Source organism: Bombus terrestris, chromosome 9, assembly GCF_910591885.1.
Source record: "Bombus terrestris chromosome 9, iyBomTerr1.2, whole genome shotgun sequence".
In the NCBI taxonomy this organism is placed as follows: domain Eukaryota; kingdom Metazoa; phylum Arthropoda; class Insecta; order Hymenoptera; family Apidae; genus Bombus; species Bombus terrestris.
The window spans coordinates 13738051-13760173 of NC_063277.1; the positions used below are offsets into that span (position 1 = coordinate 13738051).

General features: G+C 43.4%; 1 protein-coding gene across 4 annotated transcripts in view; it reads left to right on the top strand.

The window, feature by feature from the left end:
* Positions 1–22123, top strand: part of LOC100644931 — a 56472-nt gene that overhangs the window by 28940 nt on the left and 5409 nt on the right. For 3 of the 4 annotated variants that reach the window (XM_020864419.2, XM_020864420.2, XM_012311995.3), the window contains exons 4-12: positions 11956–12105; positions 13886–14080; positions 14762–14847; positions 15443–15639; positions 15756–15873; positions 16096–16335; positions 17568–17725; positions 21313–21428; positions 21508–21712. In XM_020864419.2, the coding sequence (XP_020720078.1) occupies positions 11956–12105; positions 13886–14080; positions 14762–14847; positions 15443–15639; positions 15756–15873; positions 16096–16335; positions 17568–17725; positions 21313–21428; positions 21508–21712 (1465 nt within the window). The remainder of the gene's footprint in view (positions 1–11955; positions 12106–13885; positions 14081–14761; positions 14848–15442; positions 15640–15755; positions 15874–16095; positions 16336–17567; positions 17726–21312; positions 21429–21507; positions 21713–22123) is intronic. The other variant, XM_048408912.1, reaches the window with a different exon arrangement.

A 22123-nucleotide genomic window follows, 5' to 3' on the forward strand; every position in this document is an offset into this window, starting at 1 on the left:
CGCTGATGAAATTACACGGAACGCCAAAGTGTGTCTACGTTGGTAGCTTGTAGTTTACGGGGAAGGACAGCTCCGTAATCTCGTACAGAGGAGCTGGCAAATTCATGTGGCACGTAGAATAGAAAATTAGAAAATAGCATTCGTTGTATCGATTTTTAGATGAAGACGAAATTCTATGAAATATTTATCAAATACGCTTAGGAACCTTGAACGTCAATTTCAAGAACCAAAGCCTTTAACCATACTGTATGAAGCAGCAAGAGAACGACGGAGGGAATCAAAGGGGGAAATGGTTAGAGCGCATTCGGGTGAGCAATCGGGCGTTGGAGAGGACGGGCCGACAATTTCGAACGGGCGAGCGTGTACCGGTGTCCCGGTTGTTTGTATTAGTAGCGGTGGCGTTGCCTAGAGCGTCGTTTTCCGAAATTACGAGCCGATACCGTTACAATCGGTTGAGCGATGCACCTACCGCGTCACGTCAATCGCTATATATTTTCTGCTAATCGATCGCCGCCACTTCCGACGAAATAGATCACGCGTCTAGGCGCCGGCTACGTACTGGAAATAACGCCAATGAATTCGTCGCGATTTTCGATAAGCCGGATTTTAACAAGCTTTCGAGCTTTCCCCACTTGTCATCCCTGTTGATCGAGTATCGCTCAGTTAATCGACCGGTCTGCCCCGAGTCAACGGCAACCACTTGCTGTTCGACTTGCATAATTAACGCATTCACGAAGATCGGCTAATTTAGATCCGGATCAAGTCGAGGATACGATAGAGATCGCCCTCGTGATCATCATATATACGAAATTCGTACCATTGAACCTGCTTGTACCTTGTACCTGCTTGTAAGAGGGAAAAAGCTATTCTTAAACTGAACCATAGGATTTGCGTTTACGCGGTTAAAATTTATTACAAACTATTATAAATGATTAAAGCTATATCTTTGCCAGTTTGCACATTGCCCGTATTCGAATTATTAATTTGCGAATTAAGATTCTAAGTATTAAGTATTAAGAGCAATTTTTTACACAACGAGAATAGCCAAGAGAGACGATTCGCGCGATGAATTTTTGTATGTCGCAGCAAAATTTTATAATGACCCCAGATTCGAGGTAATTAATAGTCACGGTGAACAACGTGGGTCGACCGTTTTGTTTTTCGTTTAATTAGCTTCATTTATTAAGCGAAACGCGTTGCTTGTACAGTGCGAAGCCGCCTTAATTTGTCAACTGCTTGGAACGTTCAATTATGACAATATTACACACGTGAAGATGTATTATTTCCAGTCCAAATTACCGAGTTTTACTGCAGCCCAGCTGTAAAATAATATGAAACATGATAACTTCTCATTTGAAATTGCATAACCAAATTTCGACAAAGACAAAATTTTATTCAAATGATGAATTCGAACAAAGTACTGCTCTACACACAGTGACGGACAGAAAATAAGTTTACAAAATAAGTATAAAAAACAGTATAATATTACACAATGGATTTATATTTAACATGAGTAATTAATAAATATGATATATATTACAGGATAAACGAGTGTTACCAATACAGTGGAAAAATTTTTGGTGCAAGCATACTTCCTTCGATTCATAGTGCATTAATTTTAAACTATATTTTTAATTTTTCACATTTTCCAAACAACTATTCGTGGTTAATAAAGAAACGTATGTTAATGAAGAAATTCTCGTGTCGATGTAAATCTCTCAGCGCTTCAACATCGAACAACATCCCTCTCTATTTAGAAAACCACACCCTGAAAACCAAGTCCCATGTGACATCGATTTCAAGTAAGGGGAATTCGTGGTCCAGCTGCGAAGAAATTCCAACGTCGAGGAGAGTCGCGACGCATGGCGTCGGACATAGGATTCGGGCTGGCACGAAGCTGGCAAGAATTTCTGCAGGAAAGCGGTAGCATCAGTATTCGCCGAAAGTCGTGGTCACCTCGTAGCGTTTACGACTGTGGCAGCTTTTTCCGGCGCACGCGGTGGAAAAGCTTTTAAGCTCCGCTTTAGAAAGGACAGTCCGGTTATCGTACCGCTGCTTGGTCGCTAGCGTACGCGTAAATATATCTATCCCGACACAGGGCAATACCTTCCGCTGCCGTAATATCGGATAACTTGGATGCGCGTGCGAGTTGCTCGCTTCATGCATTTAAACGGGCAATCTAAAAACGTTATTGCGCTTAATAATACCGCTCATTATTAGGTTTGCCCGCATCGTTGCCATTTCACTGACATTCCAGCGGGTGTAAGGGGTTAGAACGTGCCGGAGTTCAGCCTCGATCAACGATTACCGCGTCTGTTCGGTCCTCGCCATGGTTCCGATTGTGCTACAAACTTAATTAAAAGGAAAGCTAACGACCGTCGCTGAGAAAATTGCTAGGAAATGACGTTATCTAGTAACATACTTCTCTAGCCGATGTAAATTTGATACCCTTTTTAAGTAATCAGGTGTGGTAGGCTTACAAAATTCAAGTCGTCAACTATGAAAATTGATAAAGGATTAGACTAAAAGCTTTTGTCTCGTAGCTTGTCTATAGCCCGTTCCCTTCTCAGGTAGTCGGTACGGAGAAGTTCTTGGATCAACAAGTAGCTTTAGATAATCTTTTGTAATCCAGAAGATGTAATTAAATTGAATTAGAAATTGCATCTATGTTCCTCAACGTGACGGTAAATTGGCCGTGGCGAGATTAGGATGAATTGGGTAGAAAACAAAAGTGTTATATCGAAATTTAAATCAATTAACACGTGGTAGGTCTTTTTACAATTAGTGGTATTATCAGTTTACATTTCGTAACACTTATCGGAAAGATATTTCATCAGGACTTTTTCTTTACAATACGTTCTGAATTTGTACGCATTCGGCATTTAATTGGTTATGGAGAAATCGAAGTAAAAACTGGAATTCTACCGCGTATTTTCTCAGTACACAAAGAGAACTCGGTATAACAAAATTTCCGTTAGAACAAAAATGTTGTTCAACAGCTCGGACTACTTCCTCGACCGAGAAACCACGATATTCGGAAAAATTTCGTCGAACATGTACCATGCTCCTCTAAATATTTAAAGTTCTAAAGGTATATAAATCCAACGGTTAAAGTGTGCCTACATTCGCACAAATTTTTCACAACTATGTTACAATAGCCTTTTATTTCTCTCAGGCTGGGAAACGCGCGATGCAAAAAACGGACAGTGAGCGAAACTCCTTTCCGTGAAATCGTTTACTTCCATGTACGTGAAATTCGTTGAAATCCAGTAAGGAAAGCAATATTTAGTTTGTAAGTGATATGCAGTTTGTAGTATTAAATTTATTGTTTACCGATGTAGTCGGAGCCACATTGTATATAAAATTAATGCCTGTTCTGGAGCCGATATATCTAGCGAATGGAAGGAAAAGCTCGCCAAATATCAAAGTGAATCATTCGTGCCCAAGGACGATGGTGAGAATCCTTGAAGACTGGTCGATGGATATTGAAAATATTTCATCGGAAACGCCATTCGACGATAGGGCGAAAATAAATTTTCGAATTCTCTCAGAGTAGTTCGACGTTTAGGCCAAAGGATAAGGAACATTTGAAATCGTCAAATAAATGGCATAAAAAGGTCTTCATCGTCGGGCGGCAGACTATTCCTAGCCTCCATTCCTTCGCATTGTTCCGGAATATCGATAGAAAAACGAGCAATGGACCGTCAACTTCTTTCGTGCGTCGCTTCATTATGCATGCAATTCTCATTATTCGTCGAATAAACGTTAATCGTCCGCATCGTTAGGGAAACGTCAGTGTCTTTTTGCATCTGTGGCGCTCGCGCGTCTAGATTCGTTTCTCTCTCTCTCTCTCTCTCTCTCTCTCAGATTCGCGAAAAAAGAAAGGGGCGGCCTTGTTTGCTTGTTACTTTTCACCTGTGACGTTGACGTCGAGACGCTTGAAAACAATAACTCTGCAACCTGGAAATGGAGGATTGCACCGAAACGAGGAGACGAAAGGGATGAAGCACCGCGCACGGATCACCTCCACTTTGTCGCAGTTTTTCAAAGTGGAGACGTCGCCAGGTGTGACAGGGGTGAAGGGAGAGTTGGAACTGACATTTCGAGCATTATTGCCTAGCATCCTGTCATCTTCGCACCTTTAGTTTTCTATAATAGCTGTAGCAACCGTACCAGAAAGAAGCGCGCGATATTTCGAGGATAAATCCTAACGCCTGGACTTTAAACTTTCCAGGATAATCCGAAAACCACCCCTAAGAAACCTTTGAACTTCGAACTTTCGGATCCTCTGCTTAAGCTCCACTCTTCCGAGATTCCGGTATGTTGTTTTCTCCTTTCTTGGTTTTCCGTCTTAAAAGAGGGACTCCAAAGTAAATGTTTAGATGGTGACGGATCCTCTCGTCTGCCTGGTGAGTTTATCACCAGGAAACTGATAAACGGATCTGTTTATGGACAGCCGAGCGACGCTGGAGGAGCGACGCGTCGCTTTATCTGGCCGAGACGCTTCGCGAAATACATCGGGATACGTGTACCATGGATTGAATAGCGTCGACCAGGATAATGGAAGGCTTTGCCGGACCATGTATCTACACCGCAACGTTCGTATCGAACATTCGGATCTCTCACGGTTCTGTTTTCTTGCCGTTCGGCTCGAAGATAAGAAAGAAAGGAGAGGAAAGTACTAGACGGCTGCGTCAATTCTCCGCTTCCTCCTTTTTTGACTTTACTGGGATCTTCAATGCGAATCGATTTACAACAGTGGTCTTTACGTCTAACCTAGAAGCCCTAGAATTTGCTAAACACTAACGGAGATAGATAGCCAGTTATTTGTACTTTGCCTCTTGTTTGTATTTAATCCTCGTGATATCGAATTTCCACAATTTTTAATACGAGCTTCTGTCAATCGAATTTCTTCGGACGTATACGAAATCACGGCCGATTTCATCCCCTTTCGCGCCAAAGCGAGGAAAAGCGCTGAAATACTCTAGTCGCATCCCGTCTCGCTCAATATATTTTCACGATGAAGCGAATACGTGGGTCAACCAGGGCATATCTACTAGAAACGGGGCAACGTCTGTTTCTGGCGTGGCAAGGCACAGGCTCCCATGGAATCGGTAGTTACTCGAAGGTGCATACGGATCTGTATAAAAGATGCACAGCATCCGGTCGACTCGTATGCGAAGTCGAATAACGACGGATTTCCAGAGGCTCCAAAGTGAATGGTCGAGAAACCTTCAAAGGAGTCATAATTCTTTGAGATGAAAATGCGGACGACGAATGTAATACGACGGTTGCGCTCGTACAGAGCCGTCTGTAGCATCCCTCTCTACGGTGCAGTAGAAGGGTACAGTGGAAGAAGAAGAAGAAGAAGAAAAAAAAGGAACGCATCTTGGAGAGAATTCTTTTTACCTCTGACGTTGCTCGCCTTCTGGACCGTGGAGAACGTAACCTTATTACGCGTCCGGACCGTCTTTTGCAATTGAAACACAGCTCGCTTGTGTTTCACAATGCGTCCACGATGCTCAAGTAGCGTCTGAAGACATTTGTTTCCCCGACCAGAGGTTGACACAATGGGTAGCATACTCGTTTGCGGCCGAGAATGTCCCCGGATCGAATCCCCTGTTGGGGCTTTTGAATCTGTTTTTCGTATGAGAATGTAAATTTACCTCGGTACAAATTCGCGCGCCATAGTGTACGAATTAGATGAGAGAATGAGTGGGAGAAGTAGAGAAAATATTTTTAGTACGGTATAGTAGAATCGCAGGGGACAAATTCTTTTCCTCCTCTAAAGGGGAGGATAAAAAATTCAATAACGCAATAATGTAGTTAACACCCACTATGCTTCAAGTAGTATGATCATTTGATGGAACAACGCCATACTCCGATGTAGAAATGGGACTACAGCAGAGTGTGTATACTGGCATCTAACTTTACTCGACATTACCACCCTTAAAACTCAGAAGTACCGCGGCACGGTGGAACTTTGTAGTCCCATAACCATAATATTACTCAAGCACACACTACTATGATACAGTTATAGCGTTGAGCCGTTTCATGCTCGATTAACGTTCCCCTGTTACGTCCGTGAACTTGCTTAGGTAACAAGCAACGAACCGCGAGAGTTTCTCCACACAGGGGTGACTGATAGGGGGGTTGGGAACGCAGGTCCCGTTGTGTTACCCCATTTTGCAGCAATTGTTCGACCATATTCTTCGTTCTTCTGGATTTTCACGGCACGGTTGGCCGTAAAAAGCGGACGACATGAGTTTGCACTTTGTCTACTTCGAACGACCCAATGATCGGAGAAAGCTCGCGAAAGTAGCTGTTGCTTGGCAAAACGTGACAACTATAAATTCATATCGAAACAGAATGTTCGAAACGCGTATACTTAACCAACTCTCCTTCTCTGAATCGATCTCTTCGTGAAAAAGATAAGAGGGACGAACGAAGAAATTTTAAAGGATCGACAACAACAACAACTGAAGAGTAGTAATTAAAAAGCTTAAAGTATCGCAGAGATAATTGTAAAAAAAAAAAAAACTGTATCGGTCTATGCAGTGACGTACTAGATACGTTCGCAATTTACTTGTACTACTTAAACACCATGCCAGTAGTACGAGTCAATAATGTACACCGCACACAGCTTTAAACGATTTTGTACGGCAGTTTCCAGCCACCGCAAAACCTCGGAATCGTTTTACATCGAAACGGCAAGGATGCAAAAAAGGACGAGATCTCGGAAAAACGACAATGTTGTTTTTCGAGTCGTTCCCACGAGCTAACGTTAATCCGTGTTTTACAATTACCGTTCAGCGCATCGCTGGCGCATCTGGGTACCGCCGATCTAATTAGTTAATTAGCTCGTTTATATTTTTCAATACACGTCGAACGGATACACGCATAGCGAGGCGACCAATAAAACGGGCGCGTGAAAATAACCCAGCCTCATCATGTACCCTGTCTTCCCTTGGGCGTAAAGTTAATCCATTAACTGAACAAGCCTCTATAACGAGGTCTTTTGACCTGTCAAAATCGCCCGTTTTCCATGCAAATGAGCACCGCGCCTGCCTAGGATACCTTTAAGTATAAATTTGTAACGGTGAAAGGTATTTGCGTACACTTGCATATTAAATTTTTTCGTTATTTTTTTCTCGCTACCCTTTGCGATCTCCTCTTGTAAGAAATTTACGAAACACCAGTATAAATGGTTACAACAATGCTTCAACATTATCGTTTAATTCACAACCTCCTTTTTGTACATCATTGTCGAAGCTACTCGAGAGAAAAGAAAAGGGTTTCATACTCGGAGAAACATATCTATCGCGAATGCTATGTCGTTTTATCGCGATTCAAATGGAATTTATTTCGTAGTGTGGTATGCAGAAAACAACTCTCAAGGGTTTTCTGTAAATCCCATTCTCCTATTGTGGAAACTCTGTATTGTATCCTTGACGTCGTCCTTACGAATAAGTAGATTAATTTCCGCGATCGTTTTCAACTAGAAATTCGCGAAATACTTTTTTAAGGCGTTCCCCTATACAGAAGCATTTTCTTTGTTAGGCTTCAATAAGCTGTACCAGTTGAAAGTTACATCAGTCGTTTCAGAACCAAATGGTTTCCAATTATTTACCAGACTTGCTATAACTATCGGTGCCCTGTAAAGTTCACTCTACAGTCATTCCTCCAATTCAAAGAATCGATATCTACCCTCGAAGAAATTCTTGCTACTTGCAGGTGTAATCGGGGGTAGCAATATCATTCACGCTTTCCAATACCGTTGTCAGATGAAGAGCGCGAGCTCGCATTATTCATCCTAGAAATCAATTTGATGATATTGATAGAGGGATGTCTGTCGAATCCTACGAAAATACGATGCGTACCGACATCTAGTCGAGGGCGTAGCAACCCCCGTCGAGGAAAGTTTCGCGATCTGACCACGAGGTGGCGAAGCGTGCTCGTTTGCCACCCCCTCCAGATATTGTTTCAGTCTGTCAAAAGCCACCCTCGAATCGTTTCTGTCTGCACGAAACGGCGATGTTGGTAGATGTCGTCGACCTCGAACCAGACACGAGATTCGTTGCGTTTCGAGGCCGTCGGCAATTACAGGGCTGGATTAAAGCGGGGCGGCACCCGTAAATTCAACGGAGCTGTAACTCGTCGCCTGGCGGCGGCCATAAAAAGAAATCGGCCGTACGGGGGTTGAGTTACGAGGGCATCGACGCCCGAACGCTATACGGGACGGCCATAAATATTTATCCGACGCCGGTCAGGAACGACGGGGCCGCGGGACCGATAAAAATGATTACGTCGCGGTAAAAACCACCCCCGAACCAGTTCGCTGATATCGTAAAGGGGTTCGCTCGTAAATCGAACGTTGATTTGTTTTATGTATAAACGCCGTAGACTTGTTCCAGTTAGTGGTATTATACCTGTAAATTATCCCGATGATGCGCAACAATCGTCGATTACGGAGGAACTCAACGATGGTCAGTGACGGTACACTGCCATTCGATAAGAAGTACATTCACAGATTGTAATTTCATGAGCTCTGCCACGGTTGTTTCAAAGTCCTTTGCTGATATTGTATCGAACGTTACAAAAGTTGCTTACTTTGGCCCGAAACAAAGAACCGCCAGTATCGTAAGAGGATCTAGAAAATATTCGTGTTTCAGAGAAAGTCAGTAAAGCTGATCGAGCAACGCCTAGTTCTCCGGTACGTGGTATTTTCATTACGTCGTTCGATATCAGAAAAATTGGACCAGTCGACATTGTCGTCGCAAATATTGTAACATTATCGTTGACTGGCCAAGTTTAATAATAATATGTTCGGTGCACACAGTACAGGTTGCATTATATCGTCGCAGCGTAAAGTGCACCACATGATATCTTTTTACTTGCCGCACCATCGACCCCGTTGCTCCTTTTATTAGGACATAGATTCGCGTCAATTGATTTATAGCGACCGCTTCGATTTCCAAGCGCGCACATCCACCGACCGAAGATGAACATATCCCCAGGCGTGATCCGTTATACGTCAATTTCATGTACAGCCCAACGATTCACCTTTTAATTTTTATGGAAATTTCCTAACCACAGTTTCATTCGTGAGTGGAATTCAGCCTGCTTGGCCGAGGGCTCGTTCATTTTCTACGATTCTTTGCACGTGCATTGAAGCTTTAAGAATGCGTCGTCTAAGACAAACCTGTTTCGATAGTGGTCATTTAGTTCACAAAGATTCGTTTGCACATTTTCACGCCTATAATTTTGCTCGATGAACGATGCAGTATCGATTGTAAATGGGACGCTCCGATATCGTACACGGGCCTTCTTTTAACGCCATTGTACGTGTATATCTGAAGGCAAAGACGACAAAAAATAGGTCGATACGATCTTATGGAAGTAGCCATACGAGGCATTTATTATTGCACGAGTGGTTTTCATATGATGGCATCGACCTATTTTCCGTCACCTTTTTACTCCTTGGCGAGATGGCCTCGGTGAAAATGCGCCCCGCACGGTCCGCTGAATCAATGGATTCTTTGCGGAAGTAACGCGCACTAGCGCCGCGATAATTTCGATATTCCTATTGTTCGTGCTCCCTCTCCGCTCTTCTGCTCGTTTGCTCGACGATTCTGCGCCGTAAACGAGGCTGGTATATGCGTGTTCACCGAAAACGAAGTTGGCCGAAAGAATCTCGCGGAGGATAGAATGCCCGAATTTTTTCGACTCATAACGTGCTCGTTCACGAGGATTCTTTTGCGACACAATAACCAACAGGGTCGGTGCTTACAACCAGGCAAAAACGATGGCCTCTGAAATTTTATTCAATTGGTCTACGGTACACCGAACACGCCGCGAACCAGAATGCAACAAAAACGCGATGGTTTTTGTATTACACGGGCTGACTCTGAGATAACAATGGGCTTGTATATTTTTTTAATACCACTCACGTAAGACTAGGTCTTGCGTATTAATTATTTCTAACGAGGGTGAACAAACGAGATATGAAAGTAATAAATTAAATCCCTGTAATACGGGAATAATTATTCTACTCTTCCGTCCATTATTATTTCGTCGGAAAGATATATCACCGAAGGCAGCAATTTTCCAAGTTCGTTTCCTTGAATACCGAGCTGCTGGAACTCGTATAACAATACAAATAATTATGACGTGACCCGTAAAGTTAGTCGTGGGGGAAAAATCTCGTATAAACGTGTCGTTTCAGCCCTCGGGGCAGGTTGAGCGGATTCAATTTGCGGCCTCGAAGAGCACGATACGTTGTTGACAGTCCATAAACGCGTTAACAGCTCGTCAGCTCGTTGCTGATCATCCCCATCCGCTTTCTTGCTCCATCCGTTTCTTGCCCGTTTGCTCGCCATATTTTTCCCGCTACTGTCGGGAGTTTCGGTTAGCTGCCAGGGAAGATATACAACGGTATACGCATTAGCGTAACAAATTCGGTCACCATCGCGATATATTGTACGAGGGATTACCAATATTTGCTTCCGGGGATAGTACCTAATAAAGCACAATTTTCTCCTGCCTGCTTTGTAAACGAACTTAAAAAAAGATTGGACACGTGCACAACCACCGCCATCGTTTCTTCTCCTCGTAAGGAAAAAAAGAAGTGACACGGAAGTTCCGTGTCTTCCGACGGAAATTACGGAAGCAGCGATTTCTGCCCGCTTTCGAAAGAACGTTTATCTGTGGAAAGCGGATGAGGTTAGAGCGGATACGGTAAGAGTTGCTGTTGATGCGGGTTTACAGAGGAAACTTACCTTCGCTCGCCAGTCGTACTATAATTGTTCGCCGAGGGATGTGTTGGTAAAGCGAACAGGAGACGAAAGTAAAGTATATTTACTTTCAAAGACAATTAATCTTCGGGTTTCAAGGAGACGCGTATGATTTAATTCCGGCTGGATTGGAGCGGTGTTCAAATGTCAGCGCGAAGTTGGTCTCGCGACGGAAACTGAAATCGTGTAAAACAGATTCCCCGATAAATCTCGACCGCTCGTAAAGGTGGGTTGGGGAGGGCGGTCGAGCCAGTGTTCGTTCTGGTCTAATTTGTGGATCGTTCGCTAAAAGGAAACTACGTCGTCTACAGGATGGGGGAGAAGAATTTATAGATACCCTAATACCGAAAACTCAGAGTGAATAGTTCACGAACAGGCTCGACCAAGGGGTGAGATGTGATAAATTTTGGAACTGACCCAACTCATGCGTGTACCATCGTCAGGCAAACTCCGTTGATAATTTTTCGAGCGATGTAAATCAAGAAAACTCTCGTATGAAAAAACATACAATCGGTAGGGACACGCCCTTGTAACAATCGTAATTTACGCGGGACAGCGTTATCAATAAGCGACACGGATCATCTTATTCGATGTTTATTCCACGCGATCGTAGTTCTTTCTTCCTTTCGCTAAATTTCGTTGTTTTTTTTCCTCGATACCCGAGAAAAATTATTGCGACGTTGAGGAAAATTTCCTGAATTATTCGATCGATTTCTTCGAATACGCGGAGCGTGGATAAAAAATTATCAATCTACGCTTTATTCTGTTCCCGAGTGAACTAATTTATGATATGAATTTATGATACGATCCGCCTGGTTATTCAATCGTACCTGCATCTTTGACCAACGCATAAAAATTTATTTCTACATTAATCCGTCATTCGCGTACAGCATTCGCTTTATACAATATCGATGGATCAATTAACGTTGCGCTTTTGTATATTCCGCTTACGGACGATATCGTTTTTCCATCGTAATTACCAGCTAAATGCATTACTATGCTTGGCCAGAAAGTATTTCCAAATGTATTTTGCATTATAATGTCGCTTGATTTATTTGACGCCTTTATGAAACATTGTAAAATAAGTACGGTAACTAAAAGAGCACAGCAAACGTTCATCTTCCTCCTCCGACATTAATACCCTACATCCTTTTGTTTTCAGGTCAGAAGACTCTGCGGAAGTATCCCGTGATGGTGTTCATTCACGGAGAGAGCTTTGAATGGAATAGCGGCAACCTCTACGACGGTACTATATTGGCATCTTATGGTAACATCGTCTTTGTCACTATCAACTTTCGCCTAGGCATTCTAGGTAAGTTATGCAGACTTAATGCTTAGAGTTGGACTAACCTATTTACCTATGTAATTCACTATCTTTTTACGAATTCAGTTCTTCGAAAATATAACACGTATGTAAGAAAATGTCGAAGCTGTAACCTTCCTTGTAAGTTACCTTAGATGAATCATATTTCTGCGGTACGGTCTTTCTATAGTACGATTATACTACTTACTCGTTGCAAGTAGTACGAGTCAAGTATTCCCGCGTTGCTGTGTTTTCACGATGGATTCATCTGAAAGGCAGATGAGATCAGAAGATACTGGGCGGAAATAGGAGGCGTGGGTCATATCAAATCGAATTCGATCGTTCTGGATATGGAACGTCTGAGAGAACTATGCGAGAAAGTCCCGCGCCATCGCATCGTCTTGATACGAATTTATGAAATCTTGCCGAGCGCCGCCAACGGCAACGTTGCATGAAATCAGGAATTCTGCTTCATTAACGTTTGTGCTTCGCTACGCCAGCGGCTTTTTGATCTTCGACCAATTCCTTTTTATTTCTACCTTCTTCCCGTGCGACTGTCTATCGATCCGTCATCGCATACCGGGACAACCGCCATCGTCTCCTGATATCTTTTGCAATCCGTCCGCTCGTATAAACAACGTAAAGTTGACTCGCTGTTCGAACCCGAGGTACTCGAACTTTTTATACTCCCTGCGAATTTTTATATCGCTTTTTATGTTCGAAAAATTACGATATACGAAAATCGCTACTAACGATTCAATCGTTTAATCTGTAACTTCTAATAGTTAAATATCTGTTATTGTACAAATGGTTCAAATTTGTTGCTCGACGAAGATCTATCTGTTTTCGATAAAAATAAGGAATTCGTTGTACGGAAGCAAGAAGTCGCGAAGGTGAAACGAATGGCGGGTATAAAAGTTTCGAGATCATTTTCAAGGGAGAAAAAACAATTTTTCTCTTAGAAAAGAGCGAGACAAAAGCGGCCCTTTTGCCCCCGAAACTTCCATCGATCGTCGCCGTTTTTCCCGTGGTCTGCTCTATTTTTTTCCAACCCCTTCCGGCCTTACCGGCTGCAGCTGGGTATTCGCAACGAGGAGCTTCCGCCTATCCTTTGCCCTAAAATGATAACGCAACCTCCGCGTGCGCATTGCAAATGGATGGACGTCGGTGGCGCGAGCTGCGCCGCCACATCCGACAAGTGGGATGAGAGTTAAAGCGTGGAAGGGGCAAAGGAAAGGGGGAAAAAAGTAGAAGGGAGGAAAAAACGAAGAAGCAGCCGCGAAACCATAATCATAAATTAGGTTAAAGTGCTGGGAAGGCGCTTAGTTAACTTCAGCCTCTTCCCGTTGGTCCGTAGTCGGCTACAGTTGGCTCGCGAGAGGTACGGATAACTTCAGCCTTTTGCAAAACAACGGGGGAAAAATATGGATAACGAGCAGGCTCGCGTGAACAAAAAGAAAGAGCACGTTGTGCCAACCAGTTTTACGTCCCGGGTTGATGTCTTGGTGCAGGCTGTAGGCCTTGTAGAGTAAAAGCTGGCTTTTCTCTTTTCTCGCCTGGATAAAAATTATTCGTTGTGTAAAAGAAACGTATATAAGATCTTTTTTGTTGTTGAAATTACAAGATCGATTACGGTGAATCGTTCGACATTAAAGATCGATGGGCTACGATTACACGCGAAACATTTTCTGTCTCAAAGAATATACGGAAGAATCATAAAGTTCAGTAAGTCCGATATTAGGGAAAATGATTGTATGTTATTCGTTCGACTGTGAACACTTGGTTGCAGGTTTCTTGAGACCCGGGATCAGGGACGATACGACGAGCAATTTCGGGTTGCTGGATCAAATAGCGGCGCTGCTTTGGCTGCGAGAGAACATCGCTGATTTTGGTGGCGATCCGAACAGCATTACGCTCGTCGGCCACGGTACTGGCGCCATTTTTGCTAACCTACTCCTTATCAGCCCGGTGGCTAATAAGAAAGGTAACGGTTACTGCGGTGTCGCGTGTTTGCGACTTTTGCGATGCCTGAATATTAAGGGAATACTTTCGCGGAAAGAACACGTAACCTCCATTTTCGTGAAATCGATAAGACCGTCGTGCACAGGCTTCGATTTTAGAAATGCAAACTTTAAGTATCGCTTTTAGGAGTCGATCGAACCAACCAAGTTCGTGACGAACCTAAGGAAAAGATGTAATTTCTTATGAAATTGGCCAGATTATTTTGAAAACATAATTTCTTACAAGGATACGACTAGTTCAAGGAAATGAAACGCTCGTTCGACTAAAAATCGACGTTTCGACGCGCGCGAATCTCACAAGTGAAACAAACGTTTATGGTCAAACGTTTCGATCTCTTCTTTTGGATATCATTAAAAATTTCGATGGAATGGTGATTCTGGAAGTTTGTATTTTGCTCGAAGGCTCGTGCCTTTCTTTTTAAAGTCGCCGATGGAAAGAACAACCCTTGTAAACAAGAAATGGCAGGAGAAAATGGAGACTACGATCATTTTTCAACGGCAATATAAGCCGGGGGGAATAGTACCGTGATGTTCGATCGATAATTATACTATAGAATGAAAAACTTAACATTTCACGCGTACAAGTAGCTACTGGCTTGATCTCAAGAGAGTTGGATCATTAATCGTCTTTCCATCTTTCGCAGGTCTCTTCAAACGGGCTATATTGATGTCCGGATCAGCATTAAGCGCTGATGCTATCGGAAAAGCACCCCTACAAATCACCAAACAGGTAGATTCATTAATCTTGATGATACACAAAATGAAAGCCGATGTATCAACAATTTTCTGCTCGTAATTTCTTTCTATTAAGATACGATGTATTTATTTGGATATTTATTTAACTGTTACCAACAACACGTTATATCTCTTGAACCTAATTCGTATAACTTGTATATGCATGATCGCTATTCAAAGGTTTCTGGTATCTTATCAGGAAAAATTTGTATCTTAGTTTAGCCGAAAGGCTATTCGGCGTAAAATTTTAACTGTCGAAAGTTAAGTGCGAAAAGTGAAAGTATGACAGTACTCTGTGCACGGACCTACATTTGACTCGTGGCGAAAGGAACGTTCGAATTCGTACCTGACATCTTGTCGACAGAAGATCGATATCGTGTTCCCTGCTAGGGGCAAACGAGTCGTGTTCCATACATGTACGATCGCCCCGTTTCTACTCGAAAATAGAAGGATGCAAGGTGGCGGTTGCGATTGGAACCAACAAAGAAGGAAATATCGTTTTTCATCATCGCGACGTGCAGCTACGATTCTAGCAGACAGAGGGAATGTTCATTGCGAGTCGTTGAGAGATGGCTCGAATGATTTTTCAGGTGGCGCACGCCCTCAATTGTCCCACCACCACCGACAATGACCTGGCGTTGTGTTTACGCAGCCAAGACGTAAGCACATTGCTGAACGTGAAAATCCACAAGCCGAATTACGTTCCAGCATTCGCGCCGCTGATTGACAACGTGGTTATCCCGGACAAGCCTTTGAATTTGATGAAAAATTCTGAACTATTTGGCAGGTAGGATATTCCAAAGAATGCAGAAATCAATCTGCTACTAGTTCGTAGAAAATACACGTTTTTTTAATACAATTTCCACGAAGAAGAACCGTTTGAAGATCAAATCTGTCGAACAGGTTTGACCTGATGTATGGCGTGACGGAATCAGAGAAGTTTCACATTCTGTCACCGATAGCGTTGTTGCACGGAATGGTGGATGTGCAGAGAGATGAAGTTTTACGAGAATATGCCAAGGTAATTGTCGAATCGTCAATCTGTTTTTTTTTTTCAATTTCCTCGTTTGTCAAGTAGAATTCGTTGAAATCGATCGCGATTTATTGGCAATGAAATTGGCACGCGCGAACGTCGAGGAGCGGAATTTCGGCTAGGAATATTTGTATACAGGCCGATATTGAATCCGGCGAGATTCAGCCGACGCGCGAATAACAAAGTGACGCGATATTTCTTGGTCGGCAGGCGACGCACGAACTGGAAGCGGAACTAATTCTGTCGAAGATTCTGGAACAATACGGCGATTTCTCGGCTGGCTTTACGAACGACTACACGCTGAAGAATCGGGATCTCGTTCTGGATGCTCTATCCGACAGTGGTACCGTCGCGCCATTAATAATGACCGCGAATTTACATTCGAGGGCAAATCCAAAGAGCTACATGTACATCTTCTCGCATCCGAAAGCGATGCAGGAGTACTCCGGCGTAAGTACGTCCTTGGGAACACTTTCAGAGTTAGCATACCGCGAATATACGCTCATGTCGCTTAAAAATGACGAACGCCTCTAAATCTCTTCGTTGAATTCGCTTCGTTCGAGTTCTACGTTCCTTTGCCTCGGATACACGTGGCCTGAGTGAATCCTCCGTGACTAACGATCAGGCCGTTTTCATATAGTCGAATGAAACTTCGTGCAATCGCAATTTGATAAAAGATTCACGCCTCGGGCCGGAAAAGCGCGCGATAATGGCGCATCCGTGTGTCTAGCTTGACAAATTCAGCCAGGTCAAGAATCAAGAAGCTGGCAGAAATATTAAGGAGGCGCATAAATCCGTCGAGGCTGTTCTCCTCGTGAAAACTGCAGCACGTACGATTAGACGATGTACTTTGCATTTTATTCATTTTCTCGCAGCAAGCGCGTGGCGCAGCGGATTCCTTGGCGGAAACAGGCAGCGTGACCTACTGACTGTTCGTTGGTCGGTCGTGCGCAAACGGGGAGAAAAATCCCGGCTACGAGACCCATTTGGACGCCGTCCAACTATTTTTATCGGCGCTGCGTGTCGGCCTGTTACGCTCTGTCCGAGAGTACAGTGACCGACCAGTGTCGTTAAACCGAATGTAACAACGTTTCTGCTTTTCAGCTACAGCTTACAGGCTTGGCTCCCTTCCGTTGAACGCGGGATTTACGAACGATAGACCCCAGACTGCGAGACGTTCTCCACAGGAAATTCATCGCGTCGTCGTTCTTGCCATCGCGCTAGCGAAACTGGCGACAAATCAACCGATTCGCCAAACGTATCTCGATTAATCGTAAAAACTGTAAAAAATTATAATTCCTTCCAGAAAAATACTTTGACCCTTATCCATCGAATAAGCGGGCACGTGCAATTTGTTCGGAAATCGACGTTCTTACGTTCTACGAAAAGGAAGACTCACTGCCCTCGATATCTGGAATCTGCAATATATATACTCAACGATCATTGACCGCGATCGTCCAGAAAGAACGGGCTTATCGAAGAGTATCGATCAACCGGAATATAGAATAACAATGGGGTCGATGGAGTTAAAGCACAACGCAGAGAAGCGGAAGTTAATAACAATGGCTGCGGTTTCGTAGAGAGGCCCCCTCTTGACCGTTCTTCTGGACCGCGAAATTTTGGCGAAACTTTGTTGCCGGCCGGCAAAGTATATCGAACCAAGCGCTCTTGTATGTTCGCAGCAACAACGTCAGTGTACCGTGCACGGCGAGGAGCTGCCCTATGTTCTGGGCGTGCCTCTCGATGGGAGCAAATACGACCAGCGTCGCCGATACAATATCGGCGAAACTCTCTTCTCCGAAGCAATGATGAACTGGTGGTGCAGCTTCGCCTACGTGGGGTAAGTTGCTTCTAGGCTGCGCGCTGTTACGTGTACGTTGTATAACAAAATGCGAATTATTGCCTTTAGGCTCGGTATCGTCGAAAGGGTTTAAGTAGATCCGCTATTTTCCATTTTCTCTCTTATTCCCTGATCTCTATGCGTTGTCTTCTTTACAGCGAACGTACATTACTGCCGGATGTATTCAAAAGAAATCTTTCGATCGTTCTACTCTTTTCTGTGAAAGATGGTCCAGCGCCTCGCCATTTTCACTTGGCACAGTTTTCATAGACATTTTCCCTACTGTCGAGTAAAATTAAACGGTATAAGATTCCCACTGGGAATTATGCTTCTCAGCAATCACCGAAACGACCGTTGCGATTCACGGCACGAGAAACGAGCATCAGGAAGATTTAACATGGTCGTGGTTAAATCTATTTGGAAAAATAATTACAAGTCTCACGAGCGAGAGTAATATCGGGAAATGGTTAAACATAAATATTCAGTAACGCGTATAATTGAAAATCATGTTTGAAAGCGCGTCAGTCTATTTTCCATTGGTCGGTTGATAATGAATTTCCAGAGCTGGATGAAGCCCTTGCAGTTCTATCCCATGGTCGTGCATCGCGCCGTGATATTCCGATTATTTGTATAAAATTCCGTGAGATTTACCATAAAGCCAGTCAAAGTGAAGTCGAGGGGCGAGGGAGTGGAGGAATGCCATAGATAAATAAAATGCGATGCTTCCATGTCCGCTTTCGAATTTATTATTTAATAATGGAATCGAGCACGACGGGGGCTTCGCTAATTTCAACCAATGACAGCATAAACAGCTTGCGTCGAGCAATGACCGTCCACGAATTTCCGTTTTCAATGTTTTCAACGGTTTACTAAAAATCCGAGAGGTATGATACCTATTCGAGGCTGGATTTTTCGAAACGTGGTAATCAAAAAATAATATAATTTTCGTAATAGAAATTAAATCCGGGACAACGTCAAAAGTAAATTTCCAAAATTTCCATCCTTTTGAGAATGATCGCTGGAGTCGTGGAACGAAGAATCATAAAATGTTCCGCTCATCTTTTCGGTAGAGTTGCTCCGGGATAGAGGGTTCAATCCGTAGATCGTAAATCACGATGACTAAAACGTGCACCGGTTAAATGGGGCGCGATAATTAAAACGTAGGTTAAATGGAGTAGTTGCGAGCCTCGTTCGATCGTTTCTGTTATTTACTATGCGTACGTGTTGTTCTGTAACTCATCGCGAAGCCTGCGTGTGAGAAAGGAGCGGCATACTTTTCCACGTTTAGTGCGTTTAGCTAGGACCGGAATATTAGGATTGGAGAACGTGCATATTCAATGATGGGCAAAGTATCGTGGAAATCGATCTTTCCGTTTTATTGATCGTTCGCAGTATAATTTTGAGCGAGCTGTTTCTAACTTCAGAAAACTTCGAAGAGAACGTAGATTACCGCGTTTGGAAGATAGGTATACCGAGGTGCGATCGATCCCATGAAAGTTCCAAATTCGGAGAATCTGTTTCCAATTGTGCAATTTGTTGGAAATTGTATACTTGGGGCGTTCTTTTTGTCGGACATGGTCGAACAGCACGAATTCAGACGGAACGACCGCTCGAGAATAAGTAAAAATTGTTATACAGTGGAAATGGAAGGTCGGACTGAAATAATGCAACAACGATCCTGTTCCTTTCGATAAAATTGGCTGCCTGTAATTTGACCCCCGTTATTCTGATACCGGTTATTGCTCAATTAACGATCCGATACGTCGGCCATTTTAATTTTCTCCATACAAGTAAATTACCTATATATACAAATTACTGGCACATTTCATTTCGAGCAGAGGGGGTGCGGGGCGTTTTACCACGGGCTGGACCAATCGACTCGACTGTTTTATCTTCGAAAGCACGAAATTTCTCTCGTATTTCATCGCACGCGTCAGGAGATAATTTTCGGAAACGAACTCTACCGGCAATATCGTCTGCGAGTCATCCTTTTTGCTCGTCTCGTCGATCCTATCGGTGTTCTCGTATCGACGATCCTATATGTAGATATCATATTGTACGATTGTTCGACTTCCTTGGAAACAACAAACAATCGACCGAATCGATAATACGCTCTCTGCAACTGGTTGAGCTATTCGGTTTCAGGACCATCGTTTTATATACATAGGGAAGAGATAGTTCATTTCGATCAGCGAGATTCGTTTCTGTCAAAACTACCCGCATTCCTTTATCCCCGATTTCCTGCTGCCAACCGAAGACTTTTTTGCCGGGACAGAAATGCATATGCATCGCGACACGGCGTTGAATCAGGAGGAACTGGGTCGATCCAATTAAGCGAAACAAAGTTGTTTAATGCACGCGGTGGCGATGGCGGTGGCAGTGGCGGCGGCGGCGGCGGCGGCCGAAGTAGACGCCACGTGTGTTCCACACGGCTTGTGACAGCGGCTGATCGATATTGCGCGTGACACGGTGTCACGCCTCCTTGGAAGAATATACCTGCAATGGTTGCACCCATGCGTACAATATATAAACGAAGGGCGTGGTGCGTCTTTACCTTATGGTTATGGTCAATAAAGAGAAAAGAATTCTAGAGAAACGATCCTTGAAAAAGTCTGACAATTTCGTTCCGAGACGGGGATGATCGATGCAGTTTGAATTTCGTTGCTGATCAGTGAGTTAGTTCACATTTGAGAAAATATTTCTCCAGCTGTCAATGACGTTTCGTTTAGATCGTCAGTTTCGATCTGGTTGAATTTTATGCTCGCGTAGAAATCGTAGAAGAAAGGAACGTTCGACTGTGAACGGTAAAATTGCGCCCATAGTCGTTTCGGGACAGGGATCATGGTGTTCGTTGGCCGGAGAATGGCTTCCTCTCTCTCTCCCTCTCTCTCTTTCTCTCTCTCTCTCTCTCTCTCTCCCCCTTTGAGATACTCGTTCCAGGCAGAAGTTCCTTCGAACGCGCGAGTATCGCGTAACAGAAACGGAGTAGAGTTACCGTGTATCAAAATTTCGATATTGGACTGCTTTTCCGATATCCGAGCGTGGATATACGATATTATTTCGCGCGCGTCGGAGCAGGAGGGCCTGGAAATGCTACCTGGAACGGTTCTTGCCGGAACTTTATTGAAAACATCGCGAAATCGCAATTTTGGTTTTCATTCTGAAATTCGATTCCGATTGAGCCGCGAGAACGACCGACGAGCTTGTAATCTCGTTGATAAAAGTGCTTTACAACAGGGGGCACCTTTGTACGCTTCCATATTTTGTTCTACGCTCTGTTTCTTGAAAACGTAGCAAGCTTGGAGGCTTGTTGTTTAGGTGAAGCAGGAAAACCGTGTGGAACGGTGTGTTTTTACGTTCAAAACTGATAGAGCCGATGTAAACAAACAATTGAGAAATGTAAACAAATCACTCAGAGTATATAAACGAACGATCTAAGAAATGTAAATAAACGGCTAAAAAACATACGAAAAGCAAACAAACGATTTACCGTTGCAAATCAGAGAATCTTGTTTTCGTACAAATTAAAGAATCTTGTTTTTCTTTTGCTTCAAGACTTTTCCAATTGATTACTGTTCGCAAATTAGGAACCCAAACATTGCAAAGCGATATCCCTACTTGACGGATGGACCGAAGGAATGGCGCCAATACGATATCGATTGGCCCGAGTACGAACCTCAAAATCAGACCTACCTTAATCTTAGTAAGTCCACAAGGCTGTCTTGTTGATGAATCACGCTGATGGTTGTTACGACGAATACACGAAGTGTAAATTAACATAGCGATTCCACCGAGCACGAGTAGGCACTACCGGTCTGCAGAGATGCAATTCTGGAACGAGGACGTACCCTACCTGCTTCGTCCTCCTGGCAAAGGCACACCTTTGCCTATTCGACCTAAAGGACCAAGACCGCAGATTCTCGACATCGCGGATGGGATCGGAAAGTATGCAAATGCAAGTACGGAATATGACAGCTATGGTTCCAGGTTTGTAACGAGGATTTGGATTAAGAAGGAATAATTTGAATTTCAAGTTTGATCCATAAGAGGTAGATATCTGATGGATACTCTTTTAGGAATAATAAATCCACAACCGTGAAGATTTTCGTGTACGCAACACATCGTTCAATTATCAAGCGTGTTAACGACTGACAATTCTTTAATCGTAAAAATTTCTACCGATGACACGCGTGTTTATATCCGGCGTTTTTCTCGTTAAAAATTCAACGCGAATGTCAATTGAAAAATTAGACATATTCATTTTCGTGCCGCATTATACAAAGCGGTATCTCGGGACTGTTTTTCAACCGTGTGCTAAACATTAATGAAACGTCACTTGCACGCCATCGCGCCTGCTTTCTTGCTTGTTTCGGGCCGCTTAAATTGTCTGTATTATAC